Genomic DNA, 20,252 nt, shown 5'->3' on the forward strand with positions numbered 1-20,252 from the left:
CTAAACTTTATTGATCCCTTACCAGGGAAATTTACATATGACAGCTAGATACAAATGAAGCATTGTAAGGAATAAGATAAGAAATACCAAAGCATTATAAAGATTAAAAAATATATCCAACATTCTTACATATTCTTGCTATCTCTGGTCCTTCTCTTATGATATGTTTGCGTGATGAGGCCATTTGTCATTTTATTTATTATTTAGGTGTTTGCCAGTATTCAACTCACATATATTTACCTATTTTTGACTGTGAGACATAAAAAATACAGTCAGTCTTTGCACGAGAAACAGCTTTTTCCCATGGTCTATCAGACTCCTGAATGCAAAACACCTGAAAACCTCAATGCACTGTCACTTTTAATGGTTCTAATGCTGCTTACGTGCAATTTCCTGTACATATTTATTCTATTTTATTGGTTTTTATTTAATTTCATTTACTTCCCATATTGTATATATCTTGCCTCCTTTGCACATGTTGTCATTTTAAATATATTTTTTTAAATATTGTCTTGTTTTATATGTACATTTGATTTTATTATTTAATGTCATTATTATATTTCTTATTGCTTGTTATCAATGCACCATCCAGTGGCAGCTATTTATATTTTCGTCATGTACACATGTATGATGACAATAAAGCTATTCTATTCTATTCTATTCTATTCTATTCTATTCTATTCTATTCTATTCTATTCTATTCTATTCTATGTATTATTTTGCTATGCTTTTGCTATATTGGATATTTTTCTATATTTGGGTTTATATATATATATATATATATATATATATATATATATATATATATATATATATATATATATATATATATATATATATATATATGTCATTTTTTGGCTGTTTTTTTTTCTCTATATTTGAGTCTTACGGGGATATAAGAGAAAGACATACACATTTTCACACTGTACAGATATAGATTAATGGACAGAACATGCCAATAAAGACTGCGGCATTTTATTGAAAACTCAAGAAATCAGTAGTAAGTTGACTTTGAACTGGAATTGCTCTGTCAAACAACAAATAATAGATTTTACTTAGAACGCATTTTGTTGTTTTCGTCCATAACATAGAAATGCCGTCTTATTGTGAAAAACTTGTATCAGAGAAGCTGTTCTTGTTCAAGCTAGCGGACACAGGTCTGTTCGGATGGCTGGTGTCTACCTGTCAACAACCAACACATAGCTGAAACTAAAGTTTCTGTGGCCCTTTGTCGTCTGTTTTTGTCAGGTATGGACGTCCCGTGTCTTACTAAACGCCAGGTGTGAAGTTTCGTCCACTGAGCAGTCGAAGCTGCCCCATTAGCCGGGTGGTGTTAGCATTACTGACATGAGTTGCTGCATGGTTAGCTAAAGGCTCGCTGCTCAGGACGTCGCCTAGCAAAGTTGCTCCAGACGGTTGAACTTATCAGCTTCTATCATTAATTAGTAAACCGCCTACATGGTGGCCGGTGAGTCATTTTAACGCTGTCATGGTCGAAACCGAGTTTCCTCAAAAGGCCATTGTTTAACGCTGTCTTGGCAACATATCTGCTGGCTAACATTCCCGCTAACCTGATAGTTAAAGCTATTAAGCTACATCTGAGCTGCCTTCATGCTGCAGGAAACAGGTAGCCTCTTTATTTTCATATTAATCGCCGAAACAGGTAATATATTTGCGTGACATTATATGAATGTGTTGATCTCGCTTAGCATGTGAGCTAACTTGTGTTAGAAGACACTGCCAAAGATTAGCAAGGTGAGACTTATTTAACCAAGTTGAGTATGGGATTTTCTGTTATGGAAGATCCTTGGCGGCTTCTTGAAATAGCTACGATTATGTCGAGTCACTGGGTTATGGGCATTTTTGTGCATTGCATGTCTGAACACTAAAATTAGCGACGTTTTACATATCCGTTTAGTAAACGAGATAATATAGATGTCAGCCCTATAGGAGAGCCAGGCAGTAAATATAGGAGTCAGCATAAAAATTATGTGCCCAGATACTAGAAACTATCATCAATATCTGGTTGTTTTAGTTAGATAGAGTCCTCAATCCTTACTTGCCACTGCATGCAAAGCCAGTTTCTATTTTCCACTGACTGTAGCAACCTAATAGCCTAATCGCTCTTTAAGTAGGTTACCTGCACAGTGTCCCATGTTTACATCTGATGTTACTGCTTGCAGGCCTATCCATCGTAGCCAAACGAGGCTCCAGTGTTATGGAAGAACCATGAAGGCCCAACTGCAAGTCACAGGTGAGTTGTTGTTATTGCAAGATTTATCAAGATTTCATCAGTCAACAACAACAACAAAAAATCAGGAAGGAGTTGTGACTAAGGGATAAAGTTGTAGTTGTAAAATGCTGTCATTGAAACTTAGTATTAGTTAGTATTGGTTTAGAATATACTCCTATAAACAGTTCAAAGTACTGCCAGGTTGAAGCATCTTTCCCAAATCCTGTTAAATTCTCTTCATATCTACTTAAAGCTGTGGTGGGTATTCTGTACTCACTGGTTATACTATTTCAATGTACATTATATCCGTATTTACTTGTTATATTCAATATATTAGCTCTGTCTTACTTGAAGAAGTGTGCTATCTCTTATCTTCTTTTAGTGTGTGCAGTGTCAGATCATAAGTGGCCTTTGGTGCATGGAGATTACTGTAAATCAAGATATCTTCTCTAAGATAAGCATGCAGATACAACTTTGGAAAATGAGACTTGCCCTTGTGTAGTGGGCTTTGGCCTGTATCTAGATCTTTAGGTATACAAGGAATTTAGTAATTCTGAAAGTCTTATTTTCATTATCATCGAAAATCCAGATGTTTCTCTTTCTATTACATTGATACAGACGTGGTGTATTAAGGTAATACGTTGTAATGCGCAGAACTGACAAAGATGGAAACATTACGTGACTAGTGAAATATCAAAGTACTTCTGCTGCTTTTGTGTTTTGGGTTTAGTCCCAGTGATATACCATATTAGCCAGTGAGCATTGATAGCAACAAGTGTCACCAGGTCCTTCAGCAAGGGTCTGTCATCATGTGTGCTGTAATGACTTCTATCATCAGCAGCTCTGGGAGTGCTGAGAGGAATATGAGAGACAGACCCATAAGTGTTCACAGTAACTTTTTTTTTTTTTGGTGTTTGATGAAGATATAAGACCCATATGCAAATGAAAAACTGTGGTGAAACTCTGAAAGACAGCTGCTTTTTTTGAATGCACTTTATTCTAGAGATTTCTCCAACACTTTCCCTTTTCTAGTGATTTCAGCCAAGCTGAAGGAAAACAAAAAGAACTGGTTTGGTCCCAGTCCGTATGTTGAGGTAGCTGTGGATGGCCAGTCAAAGAGGACTGAGAAGTGTAACAACACACATAGTCCCAAATGGAAGCAAGCTCTCACAGTGTGAGTATGATTGTTGTCTTTATCATAGGAGTGGAAGCTGTTTAACCATTAGCCTTAATTACAGAATTATGGTAATAGAAAGATTATTGAATTTATTTAAATTTAGTCTACATAGAGCATTGTGTTTTATTGTCTATGTTTTAGTTGCATGTTGTAATCATACAGTTTAACTTTGTTATTTATGCTGGAGACATCTCCGAACCAGGCTTTTTTTCAGGTGCTACTTAGCTACGAATTTGGTTAATTGCTCAGCAAAGGTAAAATATACACTTGGAGGATACATTTGAATCAATATCTGATGTCTAAGTCAATATAGCAGGTAAATTCACAAAGTCTTTGTGCACAATCCTGACTGTTTTACCATGGTCGTGCCATTGAAATAACAAATATATTAGTCTCTGGTTAGAATAGTAACCCACCTGCAGGGTGTTTGATTGGTAAATGTTTGCATAAATCTTTGTCAATAATTACAGGGGTACCTTGAAATAATATATTGCATAAAATCTGAAAATCAGTCTAATTTTACCACCCATGCATTCAGAAGTGATGTCTTAATATTTGTTTTTGCTCTTACCAAAAATTTGTTCAGCTGCAGTGACATCAAAAAACTGAAACAAAGAAACCATCACACTGAAACATTAACCAGCAAGAATTTATCCCTAGTGACAGATTTTGAATTAGTAATATAATTAAAACAGATGTGACAATATAAGGCAAATGCTGTAGACTTAGACCCATAAAGACCTATAAAGTGGACCTCCTCCCTACTTAGGCAAAAAGAGCAATCAAGAAGGAAAAAAAATACAAAATTGTCACTAATGGATTTTTCCCTAGCATTAGTGTAGATCATCCTTCAACCTTTTTTTCTGCTGTTGTCTCATACAGTGTCTTGTCTTTTTCTCACCTTTCTACAGAATTGTGACTCCGGTCAGCAAGCTGATCTTTCGTGTTTGGAGCCATCAAACACTGAAGGCAGACATCCTGCTGGGAATAGCCGTACTGGAGATCAGCAAGATTCTTAAGGCAAATGACCTCAAATGTGAGTTTACACGATATTTTTTCTAAGTGGTATTTATATGAGTTCGTGTTTCTCAAGATTTTGAGTCTAAAAATAAAGCGTACCAAACTTTCCATTCACTTTTCCATTTACTGCCATAAGATCGCTGAAATCTTGTTAAAAGCTATGTGACTGAGTTTGCTTATTCTGCTACTTTTCTTTTCGACCTTGGATATGACAAAGAAGTGCTGTCCCAGGAGCTGAGCATAGAGCTAATAGGTTCTAAGAGTTGATTCCCACAGAATATTAAGAGGTAGAGAGGAGAAGCTTCCACTGCATGACTTGTTTCATGTTAATAACAAGTTGTATCCCTTGTAATCTTACTCTCAGTATCCATTTTTTTTTTACAATGAAAGCATACTGCCAATAGACAGAGAGACACAAAATGAATACTGAAAGTGAGATTGCAAGTTGTATCCCCTATAATCTCACTTTTAGCATTCATTTTGTATCTCTGCCTATTGGCAGTATGTTCCCATTGTAGAACGTTGCACACTGCACACACGTGGAACACTAATGTGAGAGTTTATATCTGTGTTTGTTATGGGAAGGTTTTATTGGGCCTTGATAAGCTTAATAACCAACATGCACACAACTCACAAGGTCTGCTTTTTGAGCATTACCTGAATTTATGACCATCTTTATACTAGAAGTGGATTTATAACTCAGTACAGTGACTCCTGCCAGACCTGGTCAGCATGTACAAAACATGTGACATTAAAGTGCAGTGGATAATCTATTGTGCAGTGACTTGCTTTTATTTTGAAAGCAGCAGTAGGACTGAAAACAGTACAAAGTGTTTTCTAAATGAAATGATTTTATACTATTATTTTGATCTCAAATATCTTATTACGAATACTATGTACACTACCGGTCAAAAGTTTGGGTACACCTTCTCATTCAATGATTTTTATTAATTTGTATTGTTTTCTATGTTGTAGATTATTACTGAAGATCAACACTTTTTTTGTTTATAACAAAATTCCATATGTATTCTTTTATAGTTTTGATGTCTTCAGTATTAATCTACAATGAATAAAATAGTTAAATAAAAACCACTGAATGAGAAGGTGTGTCCAAACTTTTGACTGGTAGTGTATAAGCAGCAACTGTTTTTTATTGTCTTAGTGCAGGCTTCGTGTCAGCTTTCAATCTTTGACATTGGGTTAATATGTGTTTTTTTGAGATAGGTTTTTCTTTTCTTTCAAATTAGAAGTACCTGCTTAACACTTTATTCTGTCCATCTTAGTATGTGAGGTGGTGCAGACACTGCAGCTGTGCTCTGACAGAGACCCCCGGGAGGTTGTTGGTGACTTGTCAATCTGTCTGGACGGCATGCAAGTAGACTCAGAAACCTTCGCGTCGGCAGAGAGAGAACAAGGTGAGAGACGACACACAGACACACAGACACAAATTCAATACTGTGTAAATCACACTAACAACCTGAGAACATGAACAACTCTGTACTTTTATAATTGAAAAATGTTCACTTAGCTGTGATACACCGATCAGCCATAATATTATGACCACCTGCCTAATATTGTGTTGGTCTCCTTTATGCTGCTAAAACTCCTCGGACCCAGTGGGGCATGGACACCGGACCTCTGGGAGTGTCCTCTGGCACCGGGATGGTGGGTTGCAGGATGGGACCTACCTAGATCAGGCTTATCCTGGCACATCCCACAGATGCTCAGTAAGATTTGGATCTTGGAAGTGTGGAACCCAGGAGAACACCTTAGCTCTGTCGTGTTCCCAGGGTCACTCCTGAGCAGTTTTTGTGTGTCGTGGTGCATTGTCCTGCTGAGGGTGGCAACTGGCATCAAGGACTGCTGTTGCCATGGGGAGTTGCTTGACCTGCAGTGTTTAGGTGGATGGTACATGTCAAACATCCACATGAATGTCAGGACTCAAGGTTTCCCAACAGAACATTGCATTATTATAACGAGATGATCGATGTTATTCACTTCACCTGTCAGTGGTCATAATGATGTGGCTGATCGGTGTGTGTACACCAAATCAGCCAAATTTAACATAAACATTTTAAATCTATTATCTGTTTAGCTCTAGTTTAGGCCTATTGAGGAAAAGAGTGTACCCAAAGTGTTAAAATAAAGAATTTTCTGCTTCTAGGTTTTAATTGTAGCATCCTGAATTATTTAACATAAATAAACTTTTTTCTGTTTCATTTTAGCTGCTCTTCCAAATGGAAATGCAAGACAAAATGGAGACACTGGCAACAGGTCTTGTAAATTTCTAGTTATAGATTTGTACATGCCTTTTAATTCAAATGTTGAGTCGATGAATTTGTAAGATAAGAAAAAAATAAATATGTTGTAGATCAAGCAGGGACACATCTCCATCCAGTGACTCAGATGAGTGGGTCATAGTACCCAATGGTCATGCGGTCAATGGTACGGGCTCCCCATCCCGATCTCCAGAGGACTCCACAGCCTCACGTCCTCCTAGACCTTCACGACCTCCTCCTCCTATGCCACGGAAACCAACTGCCTCACCAAGTAAGAAAAGCATGAAACATCAAAGACTTCACAGTATGGCAGTAGCGCATGCATAGCTTGACATGACACTCAAATTACGTGACGCCTATTTTACCATTCTCATATGCTACTGATTATCTTTCCCAAACAAAAATAGCATGTACACGTCTGTATGTTCTGACATTTGTCAAAGCAAGTACCCCTCTGCAAATTCATTCACAGTCTTAAATGTTGTCTTCTCTGCCTTCCTCTTTTCTCTAGCTTCTTCCAGTAGCTCTTCCCCCAGTGAGCTCAGTGAGGGCCCTGCTTCTGATGGCTCCTCTCAGGCGTCGGCGAGTGGGTGTTCAGATCAGCAGGAAGAATCAGGTGCAGGAGCAGCAACTGCAAGTTCCTCACAGACAGCAAGTGGTCCCAAACCAGCGGCCTCTGCCTCAACAGCTCCGGCTGCAACAACACCCAGAATCACTCCCGTTAACAACGGTCCCTTGCCACCAGGGTAAACAGCGACTCAATATACATTTGGTTGTACAACCGTTCACTCATGTTGCTGTTGAGAGGCATATTATATTGCATTTTTATCAATATTTTTAATATAAACTGTTGTTTACAGTGAAAAAATATTTTTTTAGCGACAAAATCCAGCAAAATCCTTTATATTTATTTGCCAGATGGGAGCAAAGAGTGGACCAGAATGGACGGGTGTACTATGTGGACCACATTGAGAAGAGAACGACCTGGGACAGGCCTGAGTCTTTGCCTACGGGGTACCAAAACACACGCTTCATCCTTTATGCTACGAATACTAACATAGTTACTCCGCCAAGGAACACAGCGGTTATGTGACGATTGACGTACGTTTGTCTGTCCATCTGTTATTCCGTCTGTGTACAACATTACTCAAAAACAGACTAACGAATTTAGATGAAATTTTCTGGGAAGGTCTGAAATGACACAAGGACCACCTCATTAGATTTTGGCACTGATCCGGCTTATAGTCTGGATCCACTGATTTGTTCAGGGTTTCCCATTGCGAGATAGTGGCCGGCATGGCGTCACCGTAACTATGACAACAAGCGAACGCTTTATCAGTTGCCTGCTGACTATCACATGATTGCGATCCTACTACAAATCGACCGCTGCTAACTTATCAGAAATGATACAAGGAACAATTGATTAAATTGTGTTTACAAATCCCATCCATTAACAGTGGCCGCTACTTATTTAGGTCACGCAATTTGGTATTCATACATAATGTATACATGCAGAACACACGCCTGTGTTCAGCGCAAGGTCAGGGAATGAACAGTCTTGGCGGAGTAGTGCGCTTTCTGAGTGCTTTTCTTGTTATTTTTGTGCTGGGTTAGTCGTACATTCAATACAATAAAATGATATTAATAGAGATCTATTTTCTGCAGGTGGGAGCGCAGGGTGGACCCAATGGGTAGAGTGTACTATGTTGACCATATAACCCGAACTACAACATGGCAACGCCCCACACAGGAGTCAGTGCGCAACTATGAGGAGTGGCAGCACCAGCGCAGCCAGCTCCAGGGAGCCATGCAGCAGTTTAACCAGAGGTTCATTTACGGGGTGAGGGCAGTCACTGTCTTAGCTGCTGAATATGTCACATTTACTGCACATAAAGAAAATGTTTTATATTTATTTGTTTTAATTGACTTAAAGGTCCCGTCTAGACATGATTTATGAGCCATAAATGAATATAATTCCTGTCTGGTGAGTACTTAAGTGTGTGCTCCACTACCCCCTCTTCCCGATGAAGAGCTTTTTATTATTATTTAAAAAAAAAAAAAAAAAAAAAAGTTCATTTTTATAGTTCACCTGCTGAACACACCTTACAGAGAAGTCCATTGTCTGTGTATTAGAACTGGAGGATGCAAATGTCTGTTTCATATTTGTGTAATCTGCATACTGGATGGGATTTGCTTTCAAATTTGTTTTGATGTCACAAAATCAATTCTGTCTGTGTTTTTAAATGAGGTGAGCATGGAGAAACTTGCACTCTGAGCTTATGAAAACTAAATCTTTCTTCTGCACACTGAAGGTCATATATGCAAAGAAAGTAACTTTTTTGTGTGGAGTGCAGGAGGCTTTTAAGGGAAAAGCAAACAGCAGACATTTGTGAACATATGTGCTTTATTTATTGGAGAATAATTCGTGCTTCAAAGTTTTAAAAGCTGATTTGTGACTTTCAGGGCTGTGTAATGCAAGACAGTGATACCAGTTTTAGCTTTTACCTTCAGTGTATGCTTTACAAAGATTACATCTACCGTAATTATTTTGTTTGCTTGAAATATATTTTCTGAACATTCTCCAAATTATCTCACAACAAAAATAAAACAAATCTATAAACATCTTGAGGGTTTCCCAGAAGAGGAGATATAATTATAATACATTTATGATGCTTCTGTTTAGCTATGCTTAAGTGACATGGTCAAGAAACTTTCAAATATTTGACAAACAAATACAATACTCAGGTCATTTGCACTTGGTGAATTACAAAATTAAAATGTACTACAGTTCATGGTGAAACAGACAGAAAGAGAAAAAACAGTTGTTCTGTTTTTTAGGCTTAACAAGTGTCTCATTCTCTCTCAGCTCCAAGACCAGTTGGCAGCAACAACCAATAAAGAGTTTGACCCACTAGGACCGCTGCCACATGGTTGGGGTAAATATCTTCTATGTTAGACAAGTTAGTTTTAGGTAGTAAAATGGTTTGAAAAACACTGTAAAGATTTATTTTAGGGCCATGACTATAAAGTTAGTAGAAATGACAGTGAACTAACACTGATGTATGCAAATGAAACGTGTTTTGTTTTATACCAGAGAAGAGAACAGACACCAATGGCAGAGTGTATTTTGTTCATCACCCAACTCGGACAACTCAGTGGGAGGACCCAAGGACGCAAGGGTGAGCGTATGCCTGCTTCTGATTATGTTTGTTTCCTGATAGGGATATGCACTACCAGTCAAAAGTTTGGACACACCTTTTCATTCAATGCTTTTGATTTTTTGTATTACTTTTTACGTTGTAGATTAACACTTTTTTTTTAACAACATAATTCCATAGGTATTCTTTTGTAGTTTTGATGTCTTCAGTATTAATCTATAATCTAGAAAATAGTCAAATAAAAGCATTGAATGAGAAGGCATGTCCAAACTGTGGACTGGTAGTATACCTCTGCCATTCCTTTTGTTATAGTATGTGCAATTGATTGTGCCTGTCATTTAGCTGTGCTTTTGCTTTATTACCAGTGAGAGGCACTAATGTGCCAGCATTTGTTCAGTATGAAGTGAAACATCAGTCCTAACCAGTTTGAAGTTCTGAGTGACACATCTAGGTCTTTCTTTTGTCAACTTTCTTTTCCTAACTTGTTGGGAGTTGGCTGAAAACGACAGGGCAAGCACATTCAAGCAATATGGGAGGTGTGGAACTGTACCGAATTTAGAACATGTATAGTAAAACAACAGCAAGCAATTTTAGAGATTGATTCTTCTTGTGACAGATTTTGTATGAGACAGTTTCTAAAAACTGTGTCTGCACAGGACCATTAAGAAAGTGCTTCTAATTAGGAAGTTATGAGTACACAGAGGAAAAAGATTCCAACTAAACACAGCTTAATGGAATCAGTTAATGACTTTTTGGCAGTATGGAGGAAGCCTTGCGTTTATATTTTTTAGGTGTGTTTTTTAGCTTTTGCTGGTTCCTGTTTTTAGCTGACATAATTCATTTGACACTTGTAATGATATGTAGTTGTGTAATTATGTGATTATGATATTTACAAGCTGCTGAATTATTACAGTAAAATATATGAAATAAATGTCTGATGGTGAATCAGGATCAGTCGGGATCCTATGACATGATTTATATAAAGGAAACTCAGTCTTGAGTAAATCTGCTTGAGAGCAGTCATTTATTATTTTAAAGAATGCACAAATATAACATCTACTGTAATAACATCTGCTGTCTTGAATTTTAATTTGAGAAATAATCCATTCTCAGATTAGTGGAGCTTACAACCTAATTAATCAATTACTCTTGGAATGTAAATTTAGTGTGATATTTATTTTATACCGTGTAACAGTTTTATGTATATTCATGTGCTTGCTTGATTTGCTTTGTCCAGGCTGCTGAATGACAAGCCCCTGCCTGAAGGCTGGGAAATGAGGTTCACTGTGGATGGTATTCCATATTTTGTTGACCACAACAGGCGAACGACAACCTACATTGACCCTCGCACTGGGAAATCCTCACTGTAAGTAGTGATGTTAAAGTGTTCAATTTAAAAACAGCTGTTGGAGGAAGAGAAGTGACTGCAACAGGGAAATAGACACAGGGGCCGTCAGATTTGCTAATCGAGATAGAAACCATTGTCCTTTAAAAGCCACTCTTCACATTACACTGAGTAAATAAATTAAATGTGCATGTAGCAATATTGGTCAGTGTTTCCAAAAGTTTTTGATGATCCATGTAATGTCAGATGATCCTTAATGTAATCAGTCAGTGGTTGTTGTTGTCCAAACAAAACCTGAGCATCCCTTGAAGACAGAAAGAAGTTAAATAGATGTTTATAAACAAGCACACATGCTGTGTTACCTAAATGTGTGTTTTATTTTACCAAGAGAACTCTTTTGTTTGTCTTTTCCACAGTGAGAATGGGCCACAAATAACCTATGTCAGGGACTTCAAAGCCAAAGTGCAATACTTCAGGTTCTGGTGTCAGGTATGTGCTATCTGAACATCCCGCAAGCTGATTTTTCACAACTGTATCTTCTTACTTTTTCATACTTAAATATTCAAAGCTTAATGTACATGTTGCACAAAGCATTCCAAAAAAATGTAAATCTAATTGTAGTATTTTTTTCCCCTCTTAGCAATTGTCGATGCCTCAGCACATTAAGATTACTGTCTCACGTAAGACCTTGTTTGAGGATTCATTTCAACAGGTAAATATAGTAGCATACTGTCTTCTTGCCGTTTTTCTACATTAAACAGCGCTGTCTTGTCTATGCTTGAGTTACATAACTGATTTCATTCTTTGTTTGCATTCGAAGATCATGAGTTTTCACCCTCAAGATCTGAGGCGGAGACTATGGCTCATCTTCCCTGGCGAGGAAGGATTAGATTACGGAGGTGTGGCCAGGTAATTTTAACTGAATTTGATTGTGTTCTGTTTCATGACTTACAAGGTGTGTTTTGTTCTTGCTTATACCTTTTTTGACACCACCTACGCCTCACAACACACAAACCCTGTTGTAACAATCACAGTGTGACATCGCCGGATTTCTCGTTTAAGTCCTGACCTTCAAGATTTTTCAAACCACCTCACTCAACCAGCATAATCACTTCCACTTAACTTTTATGTCCTCTGTTGTTATATTTTCAGAGAGTGGTTTTTCTTGCTGTCTCATGAGGTGCTGAATCCCATGTACTGTTTGTTTGAGTATGCTGGAAAGGACAACTACTGTCTTCAGATCAACCCGGCTTCTTACATCAACCCTGATCACCTCAAGTACTTCAAGTTCATAGGACGCTTTATTGCTATGGTATATGCACTATGTGTCCACATATATAGTGTGCTGTCAATTTATGAGCGAAATTTGTTGGCTTAATTACTGTGGTCAGCTGGACGGACGTTTGTGTTGCAAAATGCGTAATAATCACGTGTGGATCATGTAATATAGCACTGCATAATGATATGTACACTACCGTTCAAAAGTTTGGGGTCACCATGAAAACTCACACTTTTATTCATGTGCTAATATAACTGCACAAGGGTTTTCTAAACATCAATTAGCCTTTCAACACCATTAGCTAACACAAGTGAGTGATGATTGCTGGAAATGTTCCTCTGTACCCCTATGGAGATATTCCATTAACAATCAGCTGTTTCCAGCTAGAATAGTCATTTACCACATTAAGAATGTTTACACTGTATTTCTGATTCATTTAATGTTATCTTCATTGAAAAAGCTGCTTTTCTTTCAAAAATAAGGACATTTCTAAGTGACTCCAAACCTTTGAAGTGAATTAATTTATTTAATATGCTTACAGTAAGTAGTATTTTATTGTGGAGTGATCTGTCTCTTTAAATTATTAGATGACTGTCTTTTACTGTATTGTATTTAGCTCTTGTGTTAAATGCATCTTTTCCCTGACATTTGTGTTTTGTTTCTTTTTAGGCCTTGTTCCATGGAAAATTCATTGACACGGGCTTCTCCCTGCCATTCTACAAGCGTATTCTGAACAAACCTCTGGCTCTGAAAGACTTGGAGTCCATTGATCCAGAATTTTATAATTCACTCATTTGGATCAAGTACGTCTGCCCAGCTGATACGCATGTGCATGATGGATAGTGCTTAGGTGCTGTGCTGGACAGACTAAAATGGCATAATGCCCATCTGCTGTGGTGGAATGTAATTTATTTTTATCCTGAAAGAACTCATTGGGATGCAATCCATTCTTTAGTTGTAGTATATGGACCAAAACAGATGCTGTTCTTGTTATACTTAGATATTAAGCGTGTTACCTTTGACATCCAAATATATGTTAACATTCATCAGTGTTGTTAAGTTGTACGTTAATTTGTAGACAGAAAATAAGAATTCGAGAGGACAAAATGAGTTCACTTTTCTGCATCAGTTTGGAGTTGCACCATTTATCCATTCTATGCTCATGTTGATTATTATTTCCTCATGATGTAGGGCACAAAGTTTATCCAGTCAGCACGACATTTAGTATGCACGACTGACTCAGGACAAGAGAGGGTTGTTGCCGCTAAATTACCCATGACTGTATAAATTCAGACTGATTTAATTGTCTTAGCATAGCGACATAGAATTGTCATATTTAGCATATGATGAATCTGACTTACTACCTGACTTTTCATTTTTTTGATATGGAAAGTCTTATTTTTCTAAATGATTGAGATATGCTTGAGTTCTAATGCATTGATTCTGATGCAAATCCTCATGCACATTAAACATGTCTTAACATTTTTGTTAAGAGTATTGAAAAACAAATGTGAAGAATATAAAGCACAGTGTCGGCTTACTGCATGTGTTTTCCCCAGGTTTTGTAATTGTATTAATAATTCTATTGACGGTGTGTGCCTTGTAGGGACAATAACATAGAGGAGTGTGGTCTGGAGATGTTCTTCTCAGTTGACAAGGAGATCCTGGGGGAGGTCACCACCCATGAACTGAAACCAGACGGAGGAAACATCCAAGTAACTGAGGAAAATAAGGAGGAATACATCAGGTACAGCTCCATCGTGCCAAACACAACACTGATAGTCATATTAAGGCTTGCAATAACGGTATATCACCCTATTGTTTTTATTGTCGAGCTCTGACATTGTTGTATTTAAACCAAGTATTCACATTTTCTTGTAAAAGAGAGGTCATAAAGAATGGAGAAATAGTAGTAGTTACATTATATATACATAGCGGTAGATTGACTTGTTTTACTCTTAATTTTTTGCTCTTGTTACACTTTTACTTTCTGTGGGGTCGCTATTCACGGAAGTATGAAGTCCTATATGTCTATGGAAACAGGACAACTATGGCCAGAAGACAAGAAAATGAAAAATGTCTTTTCTGTGCAGTGCGATACATTTATAATACCATAAACCATCAAAAAATCTGGAAAAAGTTGAATTTCTTTGATTGTTTATATTACAGAAATACCAACGATATATTAATGTTGTCATTTTGATGTCTTTTTATATAAATGTATTTATTTCTATATGATAAGTTGTCTTCGAAACCTGCTCGTGGGTTTTGGTGTTCCGAGGATTTCAAGATAGTTCATGTACATTGTTACATCATTACCTTAAATTTGAAAGGACATGTCAACTGAGACTTTTCATACCTTCATTCTGTCCGTCTTTGTCACTCTATATGCAGGCTGGTGGCAGAATGGAGGCTGTCCAGAGGTGTCGAGGAGCAGACGCAGGCTTTCTTTGAGGGCTTCAATGAAGTTCTTCCCCAGCAGTACCTTCAGTACTTTGATGCTAAGGAATTAGAGGTACCGAAATAACAAATATACAAATTATCTACAAAGTCTAATGGTTTGGGTGGTAACACGTCATGCATTCGTCTTATCTGTAGGTGATGCTGTGTGGGATGCAGGAAATAGATCTGGTGGACTGGCAGAGACACACAATCTATAGACATTATGCCCGAAGCAGCAAACAGATCCTTTGGTTCTGGCAGGTTTGTACAGAAAAAAATATTAATATTTTCAAAATTTTGAGACTCAACATGTTACTATTGAATTTGCACTAGATACTGCCTTAATGTATTTGAGTGTATCATAACTACAACTGAGAATATGGTATCACATGCTAATGTTGGGAGATCATTATGTGCCATGCTGATATTGTCACAAAATTATCTGTTATCAGTTTGTGAAGGAGATGGACAATGAGAAAAGGATGAGACTGCTGCAGTTTGTCACAGGAACCTGTCGTCTTCCTGTGGGTGGCTTTGCTGACCTGATGGGTATGCAAAATGAACACACACAGATTTTACAGTAGTCCAATGTGTCATATCAGATTTGTTTTTAATCTATATTCTGATTTCTGATTAATGTAGGAAGCAATGGTCCACAGAAGTTTTGCATTGAAAAAGTGGGCAAAGAAAACTGGCTTCCACGAAGCCACACATGGTAAGGCCAGTTATTCTACTTGTACATTCATAGAAGTCCTTCTGCCTTTGGTATTGGACAGGGTGTGTGGTCAAGCTCACGCAAGACTAACTTTCATAACCAAACCCTCTTAGTCATTTCTGATTCAGCCGTCTCAAGCATTCCTGTATTTTTAACCTGTGATGTGGCATTTGAAGTTATATAATCCTGTGAGATGCATTGTTTCCATTTAAGTGTTTATTTAGCAGGTGCTCCTAAAGTATGCAGCACCGTGGACTTTACCGCAACAGCAAATTAAGTGAACAGTTCCTATCAGATAATTTAGAATGTGGAATTATTCAAGAAGGAAGAACATTAAAATATACAGGGGGTCCTCGGTTTACGACGTCCTCGACTTGCGTCGTTTTGCCGTTAGGTCAGAACTGTTTAAAGGCCGGACCGCGGTTTAGCGTACGATGTTTCGTTGTTACGTCCTGACTGGTTCAGTGGAACTAGTTGGCTAGCGGAGCAGACAAATATGTCGTCAAGCGGCGAGTGGAGCATATGTATACTGTATGTACAGTTGTCACGCAGCGCTATAAGACGGCTTCGTTTACATTTGCCGCCACATTGGATTATGCTACATTCGCTAACTTCATTATGGCTCCCAAGCGTAAGTCAGATTTACAGTTTACGTTTTCGCCGGCATTTTCCTACCGGGTTGTGTTTCAGCTAATGACTGTTTTCATTACTGTAGTTGTACAAATATGTAAACCGATTGATATCGTGATGCACGTAACGGTTTTGTTTACATTTCATCGGAGTTCCGACTTGCGGCGAAAATTGACTTGCGTCACACCGTAAGAACGGAACTCTGACGTAAGTTGAGGACCCCCTGTATAATTTTGTAATAATTTTATTCTTACAAGACACACAACACCCAGAAACATTTATTCATTGTTTGTCTTGTTTCTGACTCATTTCTCCATTAGCTTTAATCGTCTGGACCTCCCTCCTTATAAGAGCTATGAGCAGCTGAAGGAGAAACTCATGTTTGCCATAGAGGAGACAGAAGGCTTTGGGCAGGAGTAAAGCAGTAGGAGTGGCAGCTGCAGGATGGGGCAGAGCAGTTGTGGGCTTGGAGGAGCCATATCCATTTTGGACAAGAGCACTTTCCAGCAGATTCTCCTCGCAGCCAGGAGCTGTTTATAGTCTGGTAGATAGACTTAATCTCTATTGTCTGTTAAAGCAGTTTCTTCATCAATTCATTTGTTCCACCAGAGACCTGTCCATCGTCCTCACCCAGTTTCACTCCTCACCTCTGTGATCAGTCCCTCCCTAATCCAGCTGGTCTCTCTTTATCCCACTCAGCCCACTAAGAGGCAGGAGAGATCCCTGTCTCACCTGTCATGTCTGCACTTGCTGTATGTTGTGCAATGGCAGTTTCGACACGTACATCTGCAAAAATGTGCAGTAGATACTTAAGAGTTGTCTTGTTGAGCCTGTGCACTACTTATGAATAATTTCATTGGAAAAAACTAACATCATGGGCTCACATATGGTTTGGGGACATTCAGACTTTTTATTTTTCTTTTGTTGAAAAGACGAATGAACAGATAATTGTTTTTTTTTTTTCAATAACTGACTGACTGTACTGACCCTCGTAGCACATATGCAGTTTCTGTAATAACTTTGATAAATATGATCATGCTAATTGTAATGATATTTTCTCTTATTTTGGCAGGTTGATTTCTTAACTTTCTAATGAGTTAAAATGTTAAACTAGTTTGCACACGGTGATGTGAGCTGTAAGACGGTTGTGATTGTTCTTAAGAGAGGCTGTATTTTTATGTGCAATAGTTTTGTAGACAACATTTTTGCCAATAATAGAGCCAAACAGTGATTTGTTTGATCATTTTTATAAAACTTTGGTAAGATTTAGCATTTACTATTGATTTTAGTTCCGATATGAAGTAGAGAGCATTGGCATACTTTTCAGTGTATTTGGTGAAACTGCTTTAGCTGTGATGTGATTCGATAATGTTTGCCTTCCCATAACAGACACTGCTGTATATAATACGGGCATATTTGACCATGGATGCTCACTTCATTTGCCAGTCAGGGAAACTGAAACTGTGAAGGCTTTTCTTGGTAATTATAAGCTATTACTGATGACGTGGGAGCGTTGGGATGTAATGTATAGTAGAGAGCAATGATTTGCTGAATAATGACCGAGTCCCACTGAATGGTAGTTAATTCGCTGTTAGTTTTCCAGAGTTAAGTATTATTCTCACAGTGGCCCTGAGAGCTCAAGACACTGAAACTTCGAAGACGTCTTCACCAGTTCAGCAACACACGGTCACACCGGTGAAAATGTTTTCTTCGTTTGCTTGTATCGACCTCTCAGCCACACTGTACATCCAAGAGTAGTAGTAATGAAGATTTTAAATTCTAGCAGTTTAACCTGTTAAGTGACTAATGCAGTTTATGTACATATACTTACAAATGAAAAAAAAGTGCGTTTAGTATCTCACTATGTACAAAACATCCGAGCAGTGGACCCCTTTGAGTTGCAGGCAAGATGAGAAATGAGATTTAAATTTAAATAATAGCAAGTGGCCCTAGTTTTATAGGGTGTAAGGCTTTCAGATTTGTACAGTAAAAGTGTATTTCATGTCTTTTTCCAAAAAAATTCTCTGTTAACATCAAACTTAAAGTTTATTTTTAGTATTGCGTACCGTTTTTAAAGAAAAGGAACCAGTCTACCAAAGGAGCTTCATGAATTAATTGTGTAAACCTACTGACTTAAAAGTCGCCAGGTGTTATCAGCTGTAAACATGCCCTAAATGATTACACATTTGACATCAGTTGTCACCGTTATCGTCCTTTCTTTTCCTCACTGTAAGGTACAGAGGATAGCTCCACAATCTCAACTTTGAATACAGGATTTAGACAAAATATCAGTCATATTTAATGTTTAGAAAATACAGAATTTGCAGTGATAAGGAAACCATCGTCTTGATCTTGCTCAGCGATGTGTTTCACTGTTGACTTTTAATGTTCAGAGCTTTAGAGTCCCATCACAAAAAGACCTGTTTATCAAACACTAGGAGTGGAAAACGAACTTTTAGCAGCTCCCTTGCTCATGTGCAAGAATGCCAGATCCTGCCCCTAACAATTCAAAGTACTTTCTAAAGAGGACACTCATGAAAGGACATACATTCAATACCAGTTGTACAATAAATGCCCATCAGAAATGATGTCAAAATTCTGTTTAACAGGATGGAAATTTAAAGACGAGATAATATTGTTAACAGAATTTACTAAAACTGATGTGTATTCATACATAGTATTCACATGCATTATTGCTGTGTATCTATATGGTTTTGCTGCTTAATAAAAGCAGATTCAAATTTGTGATGCAATATTTAGCGATGACCAGTACCTGTCCAAGCATCCAGCTGTGGTAATGTCCGTATGTAGGCAGTGTGGTGTTAATTATGTGCTATAATTTCAACAATCGATGCCAGTTTGTCCTCTTTACGTCCCCCATTAAAATGTAAAAGGATGGATTCTTAAAATTTGCTTGTAAATTTCCCCATGTGTGAGACATGTGGCTGTTCATTTCATAATGTCCATAGCAGTACAACATAGAAAAATGAGTTCTTTTTTACGACCCACACTGAACTGACAGGTAGATTGACTCAGTCACTACACCTGCAACTTCACACACCACTTACTGCTCACTTTATCCTAAACTGTGTGAAGTGGTTCACATTGTATCACATTTATTCCCTTACAAAGAAAAACCATTGTGTAGCTACTGGTATGCAGACTCATGAAGAAATTAATGTAAAATAAGGTAAATAAAACCTTGATTTGGGGGGGAGGTTTTGTGAATAAAATGTTGGCTGTTGAATAATTTAACAGGTTACAACTGTGTAATAATAGCACCTTGACACTCGAACTGATTGAATTAACCACTTCTCTGTTTAATCACCACTGTGTTCCAGATCTTGGGGCAGATAAATATATAGAAATATGCAAAATAGTGTTTTAGTTGTACTGATTGCATTGTACTTCATGGTGATCGTGTAATCACTGTTTCTTTTTTTTTCTTCTTTTTTTGAAGCTGTTGCTTTTTTGATAAGTGCAGTTAATGGGTGAATACTATTTATTAGGAGGAAGAGTTTCATGTAACAGTGGATTGGATTGATTGACAAAAAACAATAATAAAACAAAACACTGAAAGTGCCGTAGTTACTTTTAGCCCAACATTTTTTTGCACTTGCACTGCAATCACCTCCTGACAATTTATTATTGTTATTTAAAAATTCTTCTAAATTAACATGAAGAAACCATTACACTGCAGGTTGTCATCTTACACTGAGAAAAATACAGCGCCCCAACATTCTGTGAAGAGTCTTACAGACAGTAAACAACAGTAGCAGGTATAATACACTGCCTGGCCAAAAAAGAAAAGTCGCCACCTAGAATGAACTAAGCAAATAGGTAAGAGCCTCCCATTGGATAATTACTGCAGTGATGAATATGTTTCAGCTGCAGCAACTTATTTAACTCTAGCTGATGAAATGAGGAGCTTCTCATTTCTTAAACAACCATGTTGGAAGATACATCCTGTGGTC

The 20,252-nt window shown here is 37.7% G+C and overlaps 1 protein-coding gene across 2 annotated transcripts; it reads left to right on the forward strand.

Annotated features, from left to right (window-relative positions):
- The first annotated feature begins 1,114 nt into the window (after positions 1–1,114).
- Positions 1,115–19,865, forward strand: itcha (itchy E3 ubiquitin protein ligase a). Of its 2 annotated transcripts, none has more exons than XM_023281545.3 (24): positions 1,115–1,248; positions 2,184–2,254; positions 3,266–3,407; positions 4,322–4,446; positions 5,714–5,845; positions 6,656–6,704; positions 6,802–6,980; positions 7,221–7,455; positions 7,628–7,723; positions 8,375–8,549; positions 9,576–9,645; positions 9,804–9,888; positions 11,105–11,233; positions 11,629–11,701; positions 11,853–11,924; positions 12,033–12,121; positions 12,365–12,524; positions 13,161–13,294; positions 14,098–14,238; positions 14,886–15,006; positions 15,090–15,194; positions 15,386–15,482; positions 15,576–15,648; positions 16,599–19,865. In XM_023281545.3, the coding sequence occupies exons 2-24, from the start codon at positions 2,230–2,232 to the stop codon at positions 16,696–16,698; spliced, it is 2,607 nt and encodes an 868-aa protein (XP_023137313.2). In that variant the 5' UTR covers positions 1,115–1,248; positions 2,184–2,229; the 3' UTR covers positions 16,699–19,865. The 2 variants fall into 2 exon arrangements, with proteins under 2 accessions (XP_023137313.2, XP_023137314.2); XM_023281546.3 differs by lacking the exon at positions 1,115–1,248 and adding an exon at positions 1,487–1,627.
- The last annotated feature ends 387 nt before the right edge of the window (positions 19,866–20,252 follow it).

This window comes from Amphiprion ocellaris, chromosome 5 (assembly GCF_022539595.1).
Source record: "Amphiprion ocellaris isolate individual 3 ecotype Okinawa chromosome 5, ASM2253959v1, whole genome shotgun sequence".
NCBI classification, from domain to species: Eukaryota; Metazoa; Chordata; class Actinopteri; family Pomacentridae; genus Amphiprion; species Amphiprion ocellaris.

Excerpts from the sequence above, each read along its gene's own strand:
- itcha (XM_023281545.3), top strand. The coding sequence starts at position 2,230 with ATGAAGGCCCAACTGCAAGTCACAG. Across the intron at positions 11,925-12,032 it reads TTGAGGATTCATTTCAACAG|ATCATGAGTTTTCACCCTCA; the intron begins GTAAATATAGTA and ends TTGCATTCGAAG. Across the intron at positions 15,007-15,089 it reads TTGATGCTAAGGAATTAGAG|GTGATGCTGTGTGGGATGCA; the intron begins GTACCGAAATAA and ends TCTTATCTGTAG.